Raw genomic sequence first — 24,535 nt, forward strand, 5'->3', positions numbered from 1 at the left:
GCTATTTGGCAATATCTTTCACGAAAATAGTTTTTTTTTCAAAGTAACAAACACTATATTATATTATTGCTGCATGTTGTTGTGGAAAACATTGAAAAATTTCACCACAAGAAAACCACTGACAATGGTTTTCTTGGCGTGAAAATTTTTTATGTTACTCTCAACTACATGCAGTATGTATTATAGTATACTGAACGTTTTTTTTTTTTTACAAATACAATAAAGTCGCATAAAAAAGCATAGATTCCGCGCAGTCAATATTTACCCGTCGGCAAGCAATGTTGACTGTTGCTAAATTCTATCGAGCTAGAGGGCGTGGTGGCATAATTCAGAGGGCGTTTTCAAATAAATGTTTCTCGACGAATCAAATTCAAGTTACTTACATGAAAGTCTAAAATCATATTATACTATACTTTGGTATTGTGTACTCTAGTTAACGGAAAGTACACTATCAATTCTAAAATCTACAATGTATGAAATAAACTGCACATACTAGTATATACTGTAAAAGTATTACATTTGGTTTTGTATTCTATTAAGCACCTTCCTGACCGTTCACGGTAGCTCAGTCAGTAGAGCGCTCGCTCCGTGATCGGGAGGTCGTGAGTTCGAATCTCGGCCGCGACAGACCTAAGTCGATAAAAAAAAAATAGGTAGCAACTGTTCCTTCGCCATGCGCTCGGCACTTTGAAGTGAAAGTTGCAGGTCCTTCAGATGAGACCTTAAAAACCGAGGCCCCGTGTCACGCCAGGCGTTGGCACGATAAAGATCCCTCACTGCTCAACGGCCTTGAGTGCCGAGTAAAGGTCAAAATTTGAAGCCCTTCACCGGTATAAGGTGACGTCTCTATATGAGTGAAAAATTCTCGAATGGGACGTAAAACAACATACAATCAATCAATCATTAAGCACCTTCCGCGGAAGGGAGCTTCCGCTACATTGAAACTTAGATCTTCTATGAAACCTCAGCATGTTTTTAGACTTTATGGTGTCAGATTACTTAAAAAAGTAAACTGAAAAATAATAGTTGAATAGAATTATAGCTTTGTCTTTTAGAATAGCAATAGAATTCGTTAATATTAAATGAGAAAAGGGAAAATGAATTTCATAGTGTAGGAATCCTAGAATATTTGAATATAATAAAAAAAATATTCACCGTGGAAAAACTTTGATTATTTTTTTTTTTCACATTTAGATTTACTACTAATTAACTACAATGTTGTATAGTATTTAACTTAGTAGATTGAGATTCGGTATTATAATTCTTTGTAATTTATAATTCTTTTGAAGTTAAATATTTGTTGGAAGATGTAGAGTTTGTGTATCTTCTTTTCTTTTCTTTTTTTTTTTTTTGTAGATGTAGAATCATATTGCAGCAACGAAAACATGTTGATACAATCACTAAACTAACAACAGATGTAAGAGTATGTACGGGAACATGGTCTTAAAAATTAATATGAGGTGAGGACAATTGTCAGACTGTTGACTGCTATGGATTACATAAATAGTGTATAATATTTCAAATGATCAAACGATATCTAATGATTGATATACTTCGTTTCAATCTACCATATTAATAAAAAAAAATGAAATAGTGTAATAAAACATGTTCTACCAAATAATGGAATATTGACTTGATATATGGAGTAACATGTACATAGATTTGTATTGTTTAATTTTTTGATATCGAACACTGTTCGTTATATTCACCTTTTCCATATTTGACGTAATTTTTTGCATTTTCCGGATATTTTGAAAATTGTATATTATTTACTGAAGATTGAAATCCAATTAGCTTCCATATTTCTACTAATCTTTTACTTCTTTAGAATGGTATTCTGAGATGTGAGATGAAAAGCATCCATGTATTTTTTTTCTTCAAAATTTGTTATATATATATATATATAGAGAGAGAGAGAGAGAGAGAGAGAGAGAGAGAGAGTATTCAATGTTTTGTAGATGAATATGGAATTAATACACGAGCGGGACCGGATTTTGGATATTTTCACCAGTGAGAAGCACGAGTGAAAATATCAAAAAATCCTGTCTCACGAGTGATAAACTTTGTTACACTCTGAAAAGCCTCAAGGCGAAAGCGGTAAGTGTAATAATTAAATGTGAACTTGTTTGTTCATCTTGGATTTAATTTATATATATATATATATATATATATATATATATATATATATATATATATATATATATATCTTTGTCTCTATGTATTTTTCTGTGTAAGACGTCAGAATAAAGTTCTTAATCTAGCAGGAAAAAATGTTTTTCTTAATTCCATATTGTTATTCAAAATTTGGACCAAATTGATAGTGGGAGCATCATGATGGGAGTCAAAGAAGATAAAGATGCATGGAAGTTATTGACTAAAAATCCCTCAATTATAAAGATTTAAAAAGCTGTTTCTCAATGAACAGTTTGAATAATAATAAGTTTTTTTATTGTAATTTTCGTTGTTTCCGGAACGTATCGCATTTTAAACACTGATACTTTCATTTGCATCCACTTTACCCTTTAAACGTACAATTCAAAACAAACGGAGTTAACTAAAGGGTAGCCGAAGAAAGTTACTACGAGAGGATACTCTCACAATATTGTATTTTGTATTAAGGTGCAGTTCCATACACAACTGATTTCCAAATGTAAAAAATATATAAGTGGCGTTCGAGCCAATATAAAAGACACACTTTCAATAAATTTTGATAGCAAATGGCACTACATGTACCTGAAAAATATTTGAAGTTTCTTTTTTTAATTAACATTTAAACTCCACAAAATAATCTTCCTAATCTAAAGCCAAAATATTAACTCTTTTATCAACTTCCTATTTGGAAAAATTGAATCAAAACATTAATTTAGTTTTCACAAAAAATCCATTCCAAAGAATACATTTATTAATAATAACAGATAATTTGTTAGATAAATTGCACTTGTGATCAGTGTGTACTGGTTTTATCTGACAAAGCATGTAACAACATAGTCTTTGTTTGTAAGAATCATTATTGCAATTCTATTTTAGAAGAGGTTGAATTTAATTTTTAATTATACGAGTGGTAATGCAACATCTACCCATAGTTTCCTACGTATGGAAGATATTCTTCAAAATATGTCAGTTTTAAGAATTTTTAATTTTTACAACAGTCAGATTGAATTTGATTATCGTTCCTGTACTGGGTTACATAAAAACACTTTCATCTTTGTATCATTAGATACACATCGGGAGCTAGTAAATAAACTACCAACTGAAGCCTTTTTCCTTATTCCCTACGAAAACATCATCAGAAGAGAGAACTTCAGCAGTACTGTGTACCAATATATTACAGAAGTGGTGAAAATCATAGGTGGATTTTAAATAATTTTTTTTTTTTTTTAAAACTTCAAATCAGGCCATCTTTTAAAAAAATTGTGTGGTTGCTCTCTCCCTACCGACTGGCTAAATATGGCCCGACTCAAAACCTTTCTTAACCTCCAGGAAGCAATTTTTTTTTATGTATTCTGGAAAATAGATTTTAAAAATTTAGCATTGAAATTGAAATTTTCTAAGAAAAAAAAATCTTCTCACCTACCTATCGACCCAATTCTTTTTTCATCCTGAGTCGGGAGAGGGCAAACAAACATTATTTTAAAGTTGGCCTCACAAAATTATACCAAAATTAATAGCATCAAAACGATGGCTTTCAACACTTCAATAACCATTACCCTCAATAAAATAGCGATTTTTGACATTTTACAAAACTTCTTCAATAAAAATGGAAATTGAAAATTTTCATAACTTCTGCGTAGTTAATTAAAAACCTACTTTGTTAAAAATCATTCTCATTCTATATACACGTACTTTAAAGCTGAAATCAAAAAGATGCTTGAGTTCCTTATTGACAAAATCTTTGTAGTCTTTGGATACCAGGTCTTCCAACAATCTGTTGGAATTCTCTAATTGTGTTCCTTTATTTACAGACTTGTTTTAATTTTTTTTATAAAGCAGAATTTATTTTTAAAAATCTATATGAAAAGAAGAAGTCTCTTGCTGTTTCTTTAATTCGACGCTTAGATATACCGACGACGTTTTATCAATTAACAATATTCATTTTCATGACTTCAATTTTTCTATTGTCATTTTCCATTATTTTTATAGCAACATACATGTACCACCATTACCTGCAAACGGTGTTTATATCCCCCGTTCATTTTTACACAAGAGACGTTCTACAAATGAAAAATTTCTAAACCGAAGTAAGCCACTATCATATAAGTTGATGATACAAGGGGATTAACAATTTTGTTTAGTCAACATTTTGGAAATTCCATGATACATGATGACCTTGTTTTCAAATACAACTCATCGTTAGATCAAATGGTTTAAAACAAGTTATTAGGCCATTATTGTCATATTGAATTTTCTACGGATATCTCCATTTACCCGATCAAGAAAAATGGCTAAATGCTTATTCCTACATGGCTTCTTTGGTCCCACTTCTGATGTTTTCAGGGGACTATGTTTGCTCTGCTCTCAATTTGCATTGTTTATTGAACTTTGAGTATGATTACTGTTTGATATCTTAGTATTTCATTTTTTAGTCATCCTTTTTTTTTTAGGAAAGCATAGAAGCATAGTAGCCTTAATTTAAAACTTGCAATACCCTATCAATGGCATTGGTGAAAATTCTGCCAACTACAGTTAAACACTGTTTATTATGAATTGGTGCTTATAGCGAAGTGATTTTCATTCCCCGTGGCTTATAAACATATTGTGAATTTAACAGATATCACGAATTACGTTTATAGGGAAGCAAAAGTGTGTGTCACTGGCACTTCGTTATAAGCGTGGTTTACTGTATAAGCATTAAAGGTTAAAAAAAAATAGGGACAGAAGATAAAGTTTATGAATATAAATACATTTCAAAACTCTTAAAAGAACTTAGCAATTCTGAATGTCTGATTTCTAAAGATCAAAACCAGGGTAAGCTATTGTCTTATCTGGTTAACCTGAGTCTGTGTGCAGGCGAAATTTCCAGTGGCACGTGCGCTGACAAAATCCGTCTGAAAAAAAAAAACAAGAGGACTAGAAGATGACTAAGGGAATCACAAGACATATTTATTGAAAAAAAGTTTTTGCTACATTTTAATTCCTTTACACCAAGTAGAAAAAAAATCGCAATTGTTTAAAATGCTTATAATTCCGAAATTCAAGTCGCCAATATGGAGACTTATGGAGATATTTTAGGCACCAATTGGAAATTTTAGAAGCCACTAAATTAATCACCAATTAGAGGTTCTGTAATAGAATTGAAAAATGAAGACAACTGTATTAACAATAAATGCATGGAATTCCTCAGAAAAATGCTGTATACATATCTCTTATTTAAAATTCAAATTCAATCGTGATACCAAAAATCTTTGGACAAAATTCTAATATACTCTTTGGTACAACAATATGTACAGAATACAATAGGCAGTCCAAAATTCATTAGCCATTGGGATTTTCGGTCTCAAAAGGTGGGGGAATTTTAATATATACGCGGGTCGTTCAATAAATAATGCAACAGACAGTATATCATAGTAAATGTCGATCTTCTTTATTTTATTTTTTCACAGTTGAAACGTTCAATTAAAGAGTTCTACTCACAGAAAACCACATAATTTTTCCTATTGTCCTCGAGAAGAAATTCACTTTTAACCCTTTAACTACCAGAGATTTTGCATTTTTTTCTGCAAAACTGCCTAAAAATTTCAAATTGAAATTTTAACATTTTCTAGTCACTTTTACATATAGCTTCCTACACATTTTCTGAGAGGTAAAATCTTAAAGTATTTAATTATGCAGAGTAAAATGACGTCGTGGTTGCCATGGCAACGAATGAGACCCATAATTGACAAAATATGTGTTTTCCACCTTTTTACATCACAGAAATACAAACAAATTTACAAATAATGTTTCCATAACAGAGGATTTAGTGATACTATTAAAACAAAGCATACAAACAATTAGTTTTTAGTTATACTGGTCAATTTTATTTGATAGAAAGAGTTTATACAATTACACAAATGTCCGTGTATTAGACTTTGGATTTACAGCTGTCTGATTGTCGTAATTATAAGCAATTTACAAATCGCTTTCCCTCCTACAGTTTTTACCTGATTTTAATAAAACTTGGTACACTTTTAGAATGTACTAAGATACACAATTCTTTATTTTAGTTTTTTATTTCAATGAACAGTGTTGCCATGGTTACAAAATAGCAATTTTGAGAACGGGACTTCCTTAAAAAACACGGGTATACTATATTCCGCAATTTTCAAATCGCTTTCCCTCCTACAGCTTTTGCCTGACTTCAATAAAATTTAGTACACATGTAAAGAACACTAAGATACAAAATTCAATATTTTAGTATTTTTATTTCAATAAACGGTGTTGCCATGGTTGCAAAAATAGCAATTTTGAGAAGGGAACTTTCTAACAAAACATGGATGTATAATATACTAAAATTACAAATATCAACGTTACAAAAATTGACATATATTAAACGTTGGTCGAAGGGAGAGGAGGAGGGATATTGCTGAACATTGTCTCTAATTCGTTTATTAAATGTTGATTTGATGTCCGCGGAATCATGCGAGTTAATCTCGCCTTAAATACCCGATTTTTTTTTCTTTTTTAAAAACCCGTGTGTTGTAGAAGAAACAATATTAATGCCCATCGTTTTTGACATTAAATGGTCCCCCATTTACTTTCAATAGAGTTTTATCACTGAATAAAATTACTTGCCTAGTTCCAGAGACCTGCATCTGAGAATTCACAACACCCTGATACGTACTCGAACATAAAATATCACTAGTTCATCAGTAAGTTTAAAAGAAGGCCATGGGGAGAGTATGGCAAAGAACTACGCACACTAACTCTCGATTCCAGCCGATATTTTACACCCCTTTATTCAATAAAAATGACAATTTTGCCATTATCTTTTTTTATATTGCAAACAAGAGTTCACTTGTGATTGATTTATATTACTGTCATATTGTAATTTTTGAATTTACCGGATGGAAGTACACATGTAAATATAAAATTACATATTACAACTTGTCATTTTTTAATTTTTAGCTCACCTGAGCCGAAGGCTTAAGTGAGCTTTTCTGATCAAAAAGTGTCCGGCGTCCGTTTGTAGTCCGTTAACTTTTCACATTTTCGACTTTTTCTCAAGAACCAGTGGGCCAATTTCAACCAAACTTGCCACAAAGCATCCTTGGGTGAATTTAAGTTTGTTCTCAGGAAGTGCCATGCCCTCTTTCAAGGGGAGATAATTAAGAATTCGTGAAAATTCTGTGGCTTCTTTTAAACATCTTCTTCTCAAGAACAACTAGGCCAAGAAAGATGAAACTTATTTGAAAGCTTCATGACATACTTCATGATATGAACCCCGGGGGGAGGGCGGGGCCGCAAGAGGGGGTCGAAGTTTTTACATAGGAATAAATAGGAAATGTATTTAAAAATCTACTTCTGTAGAACAGCAAAGCCATGATTGGTCATATCATAATAGAAGTATCCTCAGGTAGTGTAGATTCAAGTTTGTTCTAATCATGACCCTGGGAGTAGGGCAGGGCCACAACAGGGGGTCAAAGTTCACCATAGGAATATATTAGGAATATCTTTAAAAATCTTCTTCTCAAGAACAGCTAAGCCATTATTAGTCATATTAATATAGAAGTATCCTCAAGTAGTGTAGATTCAAGTTTGTTCAAATCAAGACCCCCACAGATAGGGCAGGGCCACAACAATTGGTCAGAGTTTTTCATAGGAATATTTTGGTGTAATGGTTAAGGGGCATTCGAGTAAAAGAGTAAAATGCATTGAAGACCTGAAATAATGGAATGACCTAGCAACCCATGGAAAGGACTAGCCAAACCAAAGGGTATATAAGCCAAAGCTTTGGGAAAGTCAGGCATTCAGAAGCTAGCAGAAGATGGATGCTGAATCAGCAATAGAGAAGTTAAGGTATTCCATCCGTAATATCAACAGCTTCAATAAAATTGAATACACGACAGATATGTAGGTGTTTAATACTCAGTATATTTAGACATAATTCCCATTTATTACTATTAGCATGTAAGGGTGGGATGTGTCCTAATTTATGACCTTGAATTTTGGTAAGGGTTATCTCCATTTGTTTTTATTTGAAAAATTCAATTATAAAAAACTTATCGGGTAAAAAAAAATCGTTTTCAATTGTCATTCTATTTCTAATGTTTTGTGCATCTTTCCACCACAGTATTTATTTATATTCTTTTTATTTGAATATTTATTTTTAAAAGAAAAATTGCTTGTCTTCTTCTCAAGAACCACTAAGCCATTATTAGTCATATTTATATAGAAGCAATCTTACGTATTGTAGAATCAAGTATTTTCAAATCATGGGGACACAACAGAGGGTCATCTAAGTTTTGCACAAGAAAAAATATAGGAATCATCTTGAAAAAAATCTGCTCAAGAACAGCAAAGCCAGGATTAGTCATATTATTATAGAAGCATCCTTTGGTAGTGTAGATTTAAATTTGTTCAAATTTAAGGTGGGTAGTGTGGGGCCACAATGAGAGATCAGAGTTTTACATAGGAAAACAAAGGATTGATTGATTGATTGTATGTTGTTTTACGTTCTGTACAAGAATTTTTCACTCATATAGAGACTTCACCTTATACCGGAGAAGGGCTTCAAATTTAGACCTTTACTCGGCATTCAGGGCCATTAAGCAGTGGGGGATCTTTATCGTGCTTACGCCTGCCGTGACATGGGCCTCGGTCATTAAGGTCTCATCTGAAGGACCCACAACTTTCACTTCAAAGTGCCGAGCGCTTTGCGGGGGAACAGTTGCTACCTATTTTTTTTTTATCGAATTAGGTCAGTCGCGGCCGGGGATCGAACCCCTTACCTTCCGATCACGGAGCGAGCGCTCTACAGAATGAGCTACCTTGACGGTGGAAATCTTTAAAATTCTTCTCTTTAAGAACAGCAAAGCCATGATTAGTGATATTGATATGGAAGAATCCTGAGGTAGTTCAAATTAAAGTTTGCCCCCCTCCCCCTTCAATACTAAACTGATTACTGCTTCTTTCTAGCCAATGAGCTCAGATGAGCGATGTGGCCCTGTCTCTTGTATTTACTACCACCCGGTAAATTAAAAAAATTACAGTATTACAGTACAATGACATTATTAATACCAGTGTCAAATTGTCCATTGCTCTTAATCACAACTCCTTTTATTTGGGGTCTAGAAGATGTATATCCATTGAAATCAGGCTTTATAACACCAAGATATTTTAAAATACTCATAGACATGGATAAATGATCCTTCATTTTTTCCATATGTTTAACTCATGTAATTTATCTGTAAACATACCCCCCACCCCCAGGAACAACAAGAGTTTTGGTATGAATTTGTTAAATAATAATTCAATTTGCTGTAAAAAGGAGAGGGGAATGTTTTAAAAATATTTTCCGTTGATTTCTATAGTGAAAAAACACAAGTTTTTTTTTTAAATTATAGAGCGTAGTTTCCGAATACTTCTGATTGTACTTTCATTTTCATTTCTCCACAGCTTTTAAAAAAATAGTAAAATGGCGATTTTTATATTCAATAGCACATTTTGCTATTTTCGCGCGATGTTCTGGCAAATATTTTACATACTTGCTCCGTTTTATTTTTGTTGTAGAAGTAGATTCAACTTTTCAGCTTCTTCAATACACATATTTGTAATCCCGGCTAATCTGTAAAGGATTAGGAAATGAGGGAGAATTTGTTAGTTTATCCCCAAGTTTTCCATTTTTATCCAGTTTGATATGGACTTGTTCTTCTAACTCTGTGAAGACTGAAAAATGAATTTAACACAAACAAAGAAACCTGAGTTTCCTGTGTGTTTATTCAGAAATTATTTCTATAAATTTAGCAATCTGATTAAAATCAGTTGTTTGTTTGGCTATGTTTACGACGTACGACGTAGTACTTTTGATGTACTTTTTCATTGTGACAGTTTTAAAACGATCCCTGCCAAGAAGATGAAAATGTATGTGAAAACTATGCTTCTTTACATAAGTCGCCAAAGAATTCATATTAAAGAAATTATTTTTATATGTGGAAAGAATATTCTTTAATGCTGTATAGTTTTCAGGTTGATTAAAAAATTCAAAAAGTAAAAAAGGAGAGTTAAAATATAAAAGTCAACTGGTCGAATGTAATTTGTAGGGACACCAAAAATTATCGATGAAATGTGCAACATGATATCTGAAAATGTCAGATTTACATCCAAAGACATTGCTAGAACATTAAGCATTTCATCATCATAACATTTTATAGAATTCTGACAACGGAAATGAATATAATAATATTTCATTCAGATATGTGACTTATTTTCTCAAAATTGCCTAACAGAAAAATACGCGTTAAATATGCCAACTGTCTACTTAAAAACACATATTTAAACAAAATAGAAGATTTGTTAAATTATCGTGATGGACGACGAAACATGGGTGCAATTTTTGTAGCTATAAATGAAGATCAATAATAAGATGTGAATGGAATCAAAGAAAAAACCATCATTCTAATTATTGTAAAGAGAAACAAGGACTTCAAGCATGTTTTATTAGTTTTCATTTTTTTCAAGAGGTCCAGTAAAACATGTAGAAACACCCAAAGGAAGGACCATCAATGGTAACTTTTATATTCAAATTGCACTGAGGAAAGATAAACAGATTTCGGCAAAGAGAGTCCAAATACCGCCTCTAGGGTAATTTACATGCACCTGTCAACGCTGTTGCAAATAAGCATAGAGAAATAAATGAAATTCTGAAGAAAAGAAAGTTTACAGAGCTTTGCCATCCCCCATATTCGCTAGATCTCAGCCATTCTGGGATCTTTTCATTCTAAAACTGCATGAAAACAATCAAAGGAAGATTGTTCAATATTTGATGTAATGGAAAGTGATATTCATCAATGTCTTTGGGGCATCACTATTGATGGGTATGCTGAGGTTTTCTGGTCATAGGTATAAAGACTTGAGAAATGTGTAAAGGATAACAAGGAATGCTTTGAGGGAATGAAAATGTTTAGAATATGTATTCCGCATTTTTCTTACTTTTAGATGACATATTGCATTATATATTGAACGACCCTCGTAGTTCAAATGAATCGAAATAATTAAGAATCCAATAGTTAAATCACCTCAAGTTGTCAGAGAAGTAATGAAAGTCAAAAAAAATGTTTCATGCAAAATTATGAATTTCAAAGTACTTGTTAAAAAAGAAATAGTTTTCTCAAACTTGCATTCTTATTAGTTAATCAATAAGGAACAACTTTCATTATAAGCTACCATTTAAAATAATAAAAGAATTTTTTTAATTGATTTATTTATTTCAGATTTTATTATTCTATAAGAATTGTTATTCAAAAATAGAAGCATATTTTCATAAAACCCTTCACGTGTTTATTCTTTTATCCCACTCATTGAGTTCCTATGCCGCGTTAGGGTTAACATAACTAGGCAGGGCGCTCGCTTCATGAGCGGGAAGAACCGTATTCTATTCCCGTTCCCTGTGCTGCATCAAATCTAATACGTTAATGTAGGTAGTGACTGTTCCTTCGCCAAGCGTCTGGCACTAGAATTGAAAGTCACGGGTATTTCAAATAAGATTTCTCGTCACGGTAGGCGTTAGCACCATAAAGAAACCTGAGTGCCGATTAAAAGTCTAACTTTGAAGCATTTTTCCGATACAGTATTTGTTGAAATCGCATATATGTGAAAAATCCTCGAAAGGGATGTAAAACAACAAACCATCAATCCATTGTACATATAGGTATAATAGGGGGTGATAATTGATAATTGCACCCCTATCATTTATATATATATATATATATATATATATATATATATATATATATATATATATATATATATATATATATATATATATATATATATATATATATATATATATATATATATATATCACTTTCACACATACAATGAGGTAAGACAAGGAGATAACTTGAGTCCAAACTTATTCAAGATTTACCTTAATGATCTACCAAATTATCTATCAAATTCTGAAAGTTTCGTAAAATAAATTAAACAATGATTCATCTACATCTATTCATTGTCTCATGTATGCTGATGACATAGTACTTCTCTCCCCACTGCTGAAGGTCTACAAGAAAAATTCAATATACTAAAATCATACTGAAAGGACTTGTCTCTCAAAGTTAATACACAGAAAACAAAATAATAGTCTTAATTCATCTGGCAAGCACATCAAAATCCCCTTCCATCTGAATAACAACAATATCGAATGTGTTAAACAGTACAAGTATTTGGGTCTGACAATTAATGCATCTGGAACACTGACTAGGGCTAAAAATGATTGTTGTAACAAAGCCAAAAAAAAATGTATTTCAAACTTCAAAAAGACTTTCTCACATTTAATCCATCAGTTAAAACTGCTTTAAATGTATTCGACCACACTATTAAACCTATTAGCCTGTACGGTTCAGAGTTATGGGTTTTTTTTTACCCATCAACTTCCAAATTTAAGAAAAATCCAAATATAACATTAGATAAAATATACCAAAGTTTAGAAGGCGAAAGTTTGCATCTTAAATTTTACAAATATTCATAAATGGTTCATGGTAAAGGCAGCAACTTTGCTGTAGGATCTGAGCTTGGACGATGGAATGTACACTTTGTTGTCATTAAAAATGTGTTGTTATATTGGCATAGATTAGAGAATCTAGATGGTGAATTTCCCTTACTTAGTGAGGCTTTTAAATGTTACAAAACACTACACCAAAATGGAGATACTTCATGGTATTGTTGTATTAACTTCTTACTTAACCATATTGATATTAAACTTAGTGATGTTTTAGGTATATCACTCCCCCAGTTTCAAATAAACTTGGAAAGAATATTACTTAACTTCTATAAAATTACATGGGAAAAAGACGGAAATTTGCTTAAAGATGGGTCTACGTTCATCTGCCTAAAGACTAAATTTTGTTTTGATTCCTATCTAGATATTTTAACAAACAATCAACATAGATCAGTCATAACAAGGTTACGAATATCAGCTCAGAGGCTTAAAATTGAAATTGGACGATATCAAAAGATACCTAAAGAAGAACGAATTTGCTCCCTTTGTGATCACAAGGAGATTCAGAATGAAATTCATTTTCTCCTTCTATGTCCTCATTTTAGTGTACAAAGACTTTAACTCATAAATAGTTGTAATAATAAATGTAAACATTTTCAGTCTTTATCATATGATAATCAATTTCACTGGCTTATGACTAATGAAGTCCCTGAGATCCCAAGATCACTTGCTAGATTCCTTGATAATCTACCTTAACTAAAAAATTTAAATATATTTGGGGATGTATATACATGTACATGTATGGCAATATATTATCTCTTCTGTTCTTTGATATGCATATATGTACCTTTCAAAATACTTGACTATACATCTATATTATTATAACATATACAATACGTATATTCAGTATATCTCTTGTAGATGCATTTATATATGATTCAATTAAGCACTGCTCATTTTATTTAAGATCAGGTTTATTCTATCATTTGGATCTTCGTCCCTCTTTTCTTTCATGTTTGTAAATCGTTTTTGCTCCTCCGGGGGGCCCAAATTGGACAAATAAAATCTTGCATCTTGTTTCTTATATATATATATATATATATATATATATATATATATATATATATATATATATATATATATATATATATATATATATATATATATATATATATATATATATATATGCTATTTATTGAAGAAATGATTTCATTCTTTTACACTGTTTTGTCTGCCTTGAGTAAAGTACGAGCTCTTCTTGGCAAGGTTATACGTACTAAGGAACTTACATGTAAAATAACTCCTTGCTTGTCGGAGTTACATATATGAGGACTTTTTTTACTCAAATGTTAGTAGATATTGTCATTTGCAGAACCGGTTTACCTTTTTGTATCATTTTGTTAAAAAGTGCCACGACTAATTCATGAATTTGCAAACTTTGAGTTTATTTTATTTATTTTTTTAAAGTTTGTTTGGAATGAATTTATTTAGTTTTTCCTTCAACAAATTAGATTATTGTTTTAGAATTAAATAATTTTTTTTTCGTTCGGAAAGAATTAGACATTTGTTCGGGAAAATAACTTCTTCGTATAATTAAGAACAATTAGGTATTTCATTCACCACCGTCAAATTAGTGATCACTGTTTATGGAAAGATCAAGATGATGTCTGGAATTAACACCTGAAGAAGATAAATGATAAAATCATAAATTTTTTATAAGATTGATAGACCCGTTTAACTGTGGTGATCTGGTTAAAAGAGCGAGTCAATTCAACAAAATGCGTTTATTTATTAAACATAATTTGCAAATCAAGCAAAAAGTATCAATGTTAAACGATTAAATCTGATAAATCCTTGTCTATTCTATACAGTCGATCAGGAAAGAAAGAAAAACGCTGTTGTTTCTGTGATAATTTTACTTCTGAGAACTTTTGGTAAGAGATTAAAGGTCCTTTTCCAATAAAGACCTAAAAATGGTCTTATTTCAGATCCATTTGTCAAAAAAACTTTTCAGATGTTTTAATGGATAATTTTCGGCAGATGACCCTTTTCTACAAGTTTATATGCAGTACTTTAAGCACTCTATTTGCCAAGTATGTTTTGTTACTTAAAAGTAGATTTAAATATAGTGCAAATAATGATATACTAAAACTGGGGGTATGTCATACGTCATATTTTTAATCCTCTCCTAAATCTAGCATTCGTTCTTATATTAGTTGTATCAACAGCTAACTTTTCAATCAAGTCACAAGGATGTATAAGTAAACAAATTATGGAACTGTCCCAGGTCACTGCAGGGGGGAGCAATGTTTCTTTTACAATTAGCATTCAATGATTTTTAAGAATTTGATACCTTTAATATAATTGTCTTCATATCTTTATATAATAGGAACAATAAAACTTGTAATAACTATCTAGGAAACGAGTGAATGACATTAGTCAGTCTTTTCAGTCTACTAATGAAAAAGAGATTTTTTTTATAAAAGCGTACGTGCTTAATATAACAGTTCCCAAATATATTTGTTTTGTATTTTTTTTTCCTATTTTTTATTTCGGTGAATGCTTTATTTTGTATTTTCCTGTAGACCATGAGGAAGGTTGTTCTGTTTGAAACTTCCTGCCAGAAAGAATACACGAGGAAATAAATTCGACGGGACAAATTTGAAAGAGGTAAAACAATACGACAAAAAAGTATCCTGCAAAGGTTCCTGAAATTGAAAAAAAGTTTCATAATGGCTGTTTTTCTAGATGATTTTCGCTTAAGAGAAAGATTTAGAGGAGAAGTCAAAGAAGGTGAGTTACTCTGTTGTTTTAATTTTATAATAAAGCTCCTTACCTTTTCATCGTTCTGTAAAGGTTTACGAATGCCCCTTACAGTCCCTAATTACAAACAAAACAGTGTCCGAAAAATGATCACATGTCTTCAAACACTCTACTTCTTACTGCCCAAAGCATATTTTTTTTTCAAACCAGATTTACAGATATTACTTCGCAGAATTCAAAGTTTCTTCCAGGATTACACTGTAGTTTCAATAATATTTTTTTCAACTTTAAAATAACAACTAAATACAAAAATAACCAAATATTTTCCATGCTACTTAGCTTTGTTACACACGTATAACATAGAAGCTTCAACTTGTATGTATAAATAATCATTGTATACTTTGCAGTTCAGAGAAGAAAATATAGTCTACTACATGGTGTGAGCAATCTTTTCATTTTGGATACATCAGAGAGCATGGATGGAGAAGGTTTTATTCAGATGAAGGAGGCATATTTATCAATGATCGAAGGTGCAATTTACATCACAGCTATCTCAAAATATGTAAATTTACGACTTTTTGAGTAATTCACAATTTTAATGATTCTAACTTACTTTAATATATATATATATATATATATATATATATATATATATATATATATATATATATATATATATATATATATATATATATATATATATATATATATATATATATATGTACTGATTTAATAATTATGCATTTCTCTCAATTCATATAGGTTACGCTATGCACCCAAATATGTATGAACACGTTGCAGTGATTCAGTTTGGAAAAGATAATAAATACCTGCACCATTTCTCGAACAACTATCATTCTTTGAAGCGAGTATTAGGTCAATAATACCTATACCTCATCTAATTCTTGCAAATTAATAGAAACTACCTATCTTAACTATACCTACTATTATATTACTCGAATTCCTGTCATCTTTGACCACATATTTTCCCCTATACGTTCCATCACCTATTTAGTTTTTAATATCAGCAAAAGCCCGTCTTTTGACAACTTGCTGTAGTTTTATTTTTCACATTACCTTAAAATCTTTATTCTACAAATTTCCTGTTACTTTGTGATTTTATGCATATGTAGAGTATGTTTGCAGATGCAGTTGATTTTAACTTACTCTATAAACCATTTTGCACATTTCCACTATAATTTGGCTTTAAAAAGTCTTCAACAAGTCTCCAAAATTTCACACTAATTCCAATTTATTCAATTTCAAACTTTTGGAAAGGTAGAGGAGCATATCAAACTGTAAATGTATTTTATGAGCATCTTCAATGGATGAAGTTTACATATGGCTTTATCAGTAGGAAGAGACAGTCCTACAGATAAATGCACTCATTTTAAGTGTTTTATTACAATATTAATTCAGTTTGCTAGCTTAACGTTTTAGATGATGTCTCTTGTTCGGGTCCATCTCCAATAATTGAAGGTTTTCTTTTAGCAATTCCTGGTTTGGAAGAAATACGTGAGTATTTCTGTTGTTGAGATAAGACGCTAAAACAATTTGATACAAATAAATTAATATAGCATTATTTATGTGTAAATAAACTTTAATTTGGTCTCAGGTAATCCACTGTTTTTATGATATTATTTAAATCTCATATAGATATTCAGCACAATGTATATTTTGTACAGAACGAATGACCTACATTGGCTTATTTACTATCCGAGCTAGGGTTATTCTTATTTCCGATGGAAGACCAACAACATTAGACGATTCAGATTCAAAATGTGATCAACATACTGAGGGAGACCATGTAATAGGAAATATTTCTAATTCTACAGAACATATTTTAGTATAAAATTATGGTCATACAAATATATCAATTTTAATTTTTTTAAATTTTATTTACATTGAATTTTTATCGACATTATAATTCATTATTGTAGGAAATCCAGCTTTTTCCAACTGGTGAGACAAACAGGGAATAAATTTCCAATTTTCTGTGTTCCAGTTGGAAAGGATCCAAATGTTGTAAGCATACAGACATTAGAAAAATGGTTCGAGAGAATTTCATTTTAAGATTGCAAATATGAAAATGATACGCTATTCAAAATTTATCATTTCGCGGAGAACATTAATTCACGCGTTTCGTCATAAAAAGAAATTTGGGGTCAGGAAGCCCGGGTTGTGTCAAACCGAAATCTACCATAAATTGTGACTTTTCCTTCGCCAATCATCTGGCATTAGAAGTTAAGTCATGGATCTTTCGAATGTTACCTTAAAAACTGAGGTCCCGTTTCACGGTAGGCGTGGCATGATAAACAACCCAACTGCTCAATGGCCACGAGTGCCAAGTATATGTGTATAAATTTAAAGCCCTTAACTGGTAAAGGTGACGTCTCTATATGAAGGAAAATTCTTGAATGGGATATAACTCATACAATCAATCAATCAATCAATTAGTCAGTCAGTCAATCATACAACAAAAGTATGAATCAGTAATTGCAAGGTAGTTATGTAATATTTTGAGATATATGTTAATGGGCAAATTATCCGATATTTGCCAAGTGATTTTGTAAAATGTAAGCTTTATACGACTTATTCAGCTTTTGAAATACAAAATTTGCAGTGTCAAACCTTGAAGTGAGGATTATATCTAACTTATGTTTATTGACTTTACAGATGATCGCAAAAATGGCAAAAACTAGATAATTGCAAGAAAAGCCAGTGATAATACAGTATCATTATATCATTTACAGAGCTTACTTGGGTCTATTGCTTATGAGTCTCGCGGAGGAAAACTCCTAAATCCTCCAGAAGCAAGAGCATTTGCCAAATACTCATTGTGTATGGTATTGTCAATAATTATTAATAATATTTTTTTTTAATATTAAAGAATGCTTTTTGAAAAGATAAATGTTCAAAAAGAATATGTAACATTGTAGTAAAATAATACATGAAAATGTATTAAATTTTATACATAGATGATTGCGGCAGAGATTATTGGCGAAGTGCCATCCACTTCTTGTTCTATTGATGACGTGAAAAACATATTATTATCTTCAGGACCTCAGTGTGATATAACGGAACATGATGTGGTAAAACATTTTTCAGGTGTTTTGTGTTATCAACATAATCGAACTTCACCTTATCATATTCATTCCTAGTATACATTTTGCTTTACCACATTTCAATAAAGCATTAAATTTAATATGTTCAGGTAAAAAGTTTTTTTAACTGCACACATTCTCTACATATGAAGTTATAGACATTTTTAGAATATGCATTTAATGGTTACAAATATATGTAATGTTCAATTTTGTTTAATTACTTCCTATTTTAACATTTACAATATTAAAGGGTTTTTTCAATATGTCGTATGCAAGTTACGTAATGGTAAAATCATTTTTTTTTCTAAAAATTAGGAAAATGTTGTGGAGATTTTAAACAATAGACGAGCATATGAAATGTTTGTGTACCGAAATGACGACCATTTAGAACATGAAGTTTATAGTGAGCGTAATGAAAGTCTATTAGCACCTGGGACAAGAGTACGCAGAGGTCCAAATTGGCATTATAGAAATCAGGACTCTAATGGACCTGGCACAGTTACAGGACACTGGCATAGAGGTAAGAAAAGGGAAATGAAACGTCGATCTACTTGAATGTTTATTTTACTTTTTGAGATTGTCTTTTTTAAGAAGGATGGATATACGTGGAATGGGACACAGGAATGAGGTTTCCGTATGAATATGTGAACGATAGCCATCAGGAAAATGTAATTATTCCTTGCGATGAGCCTCGAATACTCCGAAGAGAAAACATTGCTGTAGGATGTCTAGTTAAAAGAGGTTATTTTTGTTAAATGACTTATTCAATGTACTTTTCAATGACGGAATGCTAAAAAAAAATTCTTTATGATTAAGATATTTGTTCTGAGCAACAATTTCTTCAAATAAATCTGAAAAATCTGTTAAAATTGCTTTATCTGGAATGAGTGCATATTTTTCATTAAGAAATGAGAACATATTTTAAGAAAATTGATAATTACTATATATTACTTAAGTTTATATTATAGCCATTGCTGGTTCTATTTATCGCAAATATCTATAGGACCAGATTGGAAGTGGGGAGATCAGGATGGCGGTGAAGGCAATATTGGTGCTGTTTATAGAGTAAAAGAGGACGCAGTTTATGTAATGTGAAAATAATCCCATCAATTAGACTAGTGTATGGAAAAAATTCTGAGAGGAGTTTTAGAAAATACACTGTACATGTTTTAGTGGTTTTTACAGATATATAAGATTTATTACTTTTTTTACTGTATTTATTCCAGGTACGCTGGTCAAATGGAATCAAAAGTAATTACAGATTCGGTTATGGTGGAAAATATGACCTTGCTGTCTGGTAAGCTGAATTCAAGAAATTTCATTGCATTTTCGTGTCCATAGCCTGACAGTGAAATAGAGCTCATTTTCGTCAGTGTCTGTCAATCCATCTGTATGTTTTTTCTATCTGTCTGTCCTGTAAGATTAGCATTTCCACGCAAAAGCCTTACTCTTTATAGTTTTAAATCTCCTAATCCTGCAATAAATAAATGAATAAACAAATAAAATATAAATTAGATACAGGCAAAAATATAATATTGAGGTTTAAGTATCAGCTCAAGTTAATTAAAAAAACAAAAAAAATGTTATGTGATTAAATGTTTTGGGAATTTAGATCTCAGCGAATTTGATATCCTTGAAAATGTGCAAAATATATATCACACATACATAAATTTCTTACTTTGAAAACTTTGTTACAAATTGATGATTTTCTATCAGAGAGTCATCATGTTTTGAAGCAAAGCAAATATTGGCAATAAATCCAATATTTTTTCATTGATTTAGCGATCCTTTTGAAGAATACATAGTAGTCTCACAAAAATGCAATATAATGTCAACATGCTCTGGTGGGAACACTACAGGTAATTTTAACAGAACTTATGGATAAACAGTTATATAGAAAGTAATTCTTTCGAATATATATAGACTTTGAAATATAAAGAAAAGTATTGAGTATCAGTGTATGAAATTTAGATTATGATTTTAAGCAGACTCAAAATACTTTCCCATGTTTTCATCTATGCCTATTTCGCAGGTAAAGCATTGTTAGAGTCAGAAAAGTTCAGTAAATATGACACTGGGGAGTTAAGAAATATTGAAAAGGCTCTACAGAGTGAACCAAACCTAGAAAGTGACGAAGAACAAGAAGGGACAATTTTGTGGCAATGGAAGAACGAGCTAGGCAGATGGAAGAACTTTCCAAAGACAGAAAATCAGAAAATTGATAAGTCATTCGCTAAGAATTCGAAATCAACCATACTCTTGGCAATTGGTGGGCATATGTAAGTATTTATGAATTCCTCGAGTGAAGCAAACCATCTGTCATAAATTGTTCCTATGTGTGTTTGCTTTTCATTTGACAAATTTTCACAGGTATAGGCTGGTTTTATCGAAGATGAAGTTGATAAACATATCATCGAGAGAAACATTTGACGTGAGACGTTTTGAAAACAGTCCAATTCGATCTTCAAATATAATGTAGTTATACAGAAGCAAAGATCTACTTATTTCTCAATGTGTTTAGATTTTTAAATGTATACTGTACATGTATATACAATATCCGTATTCAACATGTAGATTTTTATTTTGACATCATACTGTAAACTTTTATTCGCGAGCGAGAAATATCCGCAAGTTTTGCAACCTTCTTTTACTCGCGAATATTTCTCGTTGCGAATCAATTATTCACCTATGTATTTATGTATTCTACATAAATTGCCTTGGTTGCGAAACTTAGTAGTCAAGGATAGATTCTAAACTGAAGAATCGCGAAAAAAAGATGTCGCGAATAAAAGTTGGTTTACAGTTATATATATCATCTACAGAGATATTCTTAATTAAAATGACAACTTTTTATTTGATAGTACGTGGATTGAAAATAAATTTAATTCTATTGATGAAAGTGATTTTCTTTATTACTTTTAGAAAATTTAAGATACAGAGTAATTACATGTATATAAAATATAATATTTTGTCAAAGAGCATTGAACATTGAAAGCTCGAGACGATCAGTTTAATTATCTTTGGTTAGGAGATAAATAATTTCTTACAATTGACAACTCCAAACACAATATGAAATGCCATTTGTACACACATACAAGAGGAGTAATGCCCTATACGTTTTAAATCAATTTACTATAATGCACCATGAAAGATGATTCGCGCATTGTTTACGTGAACCATCGGTCGATTTATTCCTCAGATCGTTCTTTGCTTGCTTACTTACCGAATGTAAATCTACATGTTTAGAGCGTAAAAAAATGGCTAAATACAATGATAAATAGTTGATGTCTAAAAAGATTGTGTTGCGTAGATTATTGTTGTGTTGTGTTGCAGTATATTTCATATTAAACATTCCAATGGAACTCCCATTCACTCTATAGCTAAAAGCCATCCCAGACTGGGAAAGAAAATTACATTAATACTTACAATGATGAGAAAATGTCAAAAGGTTGAGCTGACAAAAATTGCCAATAAATCTAACGCTACTTCGCAATTTCTTAGGACTTGCTAAAGTTTGCATCAAAGCAGTTCGACCTCCTCGCACTTGTAATGGGTGTCTAAACGACTTGGGGTGAAAAGACAGCACCATCTTTTCTGTATCACAAGAAAGAAAAGTTGATTTATTGCTGAGGCTTAATTTCTTGAATCATTTTAGTTTCATCTGCTTTTAGAGTTATATAAATTGGCTGAAAGCGATATGGCACAGCTGTTTACAAAGGGAAAGAATATCAAGGAAATATTGAAAATTGATTTGGGTACACCTTAATTTAGCATTAGTCCTTAATTAACATGTAGGAAAACAAAATTATTTATAGAACTGTGATTGTTTCAGAGCCCAATCCAAAACAATAGCTTTAGCAATGAAATATTATATGAATCGAATCATTGCTAAATCTTATTGATACAAAGCCTGCACATATAGAATGATTTTTTTATATATTGATTGATTTTCCACTGCTCTTTGCAAAATGGGTAAGAATCTCATTCTAGGAGAATACTGAAACTTGATATGCGTACAGCTTTAATCATTTAGCATTAATCCTTAATTAACATGTAGGAAAACAGACTTATTTAAAGAAATTTGATTGTTTTGGAGCCCGTCCCAAAAACTACAGCTTCCACAATGACATATGATATGCATCGAATCATTGCTAAATCTTATTAATTCAAAGCCTTTGGTTGAGATATTGACTGAATTTCACATTTATTAATCTATTATTGGTTTGATTGATTTCAATATTGATTGATTTATTGATTTTTGAATAATTATTTTCTATTCCTGAGTGTCATGAATTTCAATGATAAGGTTGGTGCATGCTGAACATAAGGGCTATTAAGTTGTCCAGTAATGCCACGTATATGTGAAAGGCAAATGATGGAAAAGTTTTAAAATAAAGCCATTCCAAGTTATTTCCAGGCAGTTTGGTTTTTGACACCACAGATCAGAAAAAAACAGTCCTAAGCTTATACTTTTGGTATCAAGGTAATGCGCAGTTTTACTGTAATTGAAATACATATCTTTGTAACGTTCATTTGAAGTTACGTTATAAAAGCTTATCTTATGACTAGAAAAGCGATTATATTAAGTGAAATAATTATCATGCATAATTTGATAGTAAATAAAATATTCTAAGAAAATGTAAGTGTGTATTAAGAAAATAGTCCAATTATACAGTCAAATCTCGTTATGTCGAACTCAAAGGGACCGAAAAAAAAACACTTCGTGATATCTGAGGGTTCGAGATATCCAAGGTAAAATACTTGAAGAATAAGGGGTTAGGACTTCCAAATCACTTCGACATATCTATGGTATTCGAAATATCAGTGTTCGAAATACCGAAGTTCAACTGCATTTAGTTTCTGTCGTGCTCAAGATTGTGTAGGGATACTTGTATGCTACTAATTTATTAAGAAATTAATCTGTAAGATTTTTTTCACACTTGCAACATGTTACTGTCATTTAAAAAAGTACATTTGAAAGTATTTTGATACTCCAGTATTCATATACAAAACACACAACGTAGATTTTAAAAAAAAAATGTTTATTTTACGGTTGAAGTGTTTAATTTTACTTAATCTAATAATGCTGTGTAGTATTTTGATTTTAAAAAGTCATTTCAATGCCCAGAAGAGCATTTGTTTTTCGAACTTTAATTTCATTTTAAATAAATCAATGTAATACATGAATTTCCATTGTTATTAAAATCCTTTAAAACCAGGACGGATGTAAATTTAACATCAATGTCAAACAAAGGAAAATATGATTTTGTAACTGAAGTATATATTACAGGGAATTATTTTATTGACATATTAAGTATTTATATATAGATCCATTTAGGTCCATATATCATCATAACAAAAACAATAAAACTGACGTGATATATTTACGTCCAATAATCTCATACCGATTCTTTCTAGTCATTACTATTGGTCTCTCTTTATACATTTTTAACTAGATCACTTGACCAACACTGGCATTGCATGTTTATTTTTTATTTGAATTTTCCGGAAATTAACTCTAATTCAATTACTTCCACATGAAGAACAGGAAGGAGGATCATTTGATTTTTGCGTTGCCGCGTAAGACATGTATTTTGTGGTGCGCGCGCAGGTCAACGTTTTTAAAAATATTGTATTTACTAGAACGTAATCACATAGATAGTCCACATTGGTTTTTTTTCCTTTCATCAATTTCACTAACATCATGATTCAACACATAGTGGCACTAGAGTCATCAAAGTATGAAATGTAGTTCATGTGCCACCTGAACTGGAAAGCAAATCTTTTTTAGCCGCTGTTAGGGTCTTGAACTATTAAAGGTACAGTTCAAATTTAAAGCAGCTCATAAATGATGCATTCGACAAAGCATCTATCTACATATTCTTCCATTCATTTTGTCGTTCTCAAATTTTGTGGAAGTATGACCGCTTAGTTTGGGTCTAAAAAGATATGTCGTTGATATGGAAAGAGGGAATGTTGACAGTGAAATGAGTGGCGCTGCGGACCGGAAGAAGTAGTGCCGTATTCCTAGGAC

General features: G+C 31.3%; 1 protein-coding gene across 1 annotated transcript; it reads left to right on the forward strand.

The window, feature by feature from the left end:
• The first annotated feature begins 15,366 nt into the window (after positions 1-15,366).
• Positions 15,367-19,823, forward strand: LOC133178075 (uncharacterized). The gene is made up of 9 exons (XM_061312840.1): positions 15,367-15,427; positions 15,805-15,927; positions 17,083-17,204; positions 18,151-18,243; positions 18,376-18,489; positions 18,817-19,021; positions 19,093-19,242; positions 19,505-19,587; positions 19,728-19,823. Exons 1-9 carry the CDS (start codon positions 15,367-15,369, stop codon positions 19,800-19,802), a joined length of 1,026 nt encoding a protein of 341 aa, XP_061168824.1. The 3' UTR covers positions 19,803-19,823.
• Positions 19,824-24,535: the final 4,712 nt, after the last annotated feature.

This window comes from Saccostrea echinata, unplaced genomic scaffold (assembly GCF_033153115.1).
Source record: "Saccostrea echinata isolate AGI-Se365-2 ecotype Australia unplaced genomic scaffold, CSIRO_AGI_Sech_v1 ptg000002l, whole genome shotgun sequence".
Taxonomy (NCBI): domain Eukaryota; kingdom Metazoa; phylum Mollusca; class Bivalvia; order Ostreida; family Ostreidae; genus Saccostrea; species Saccostrea echinata.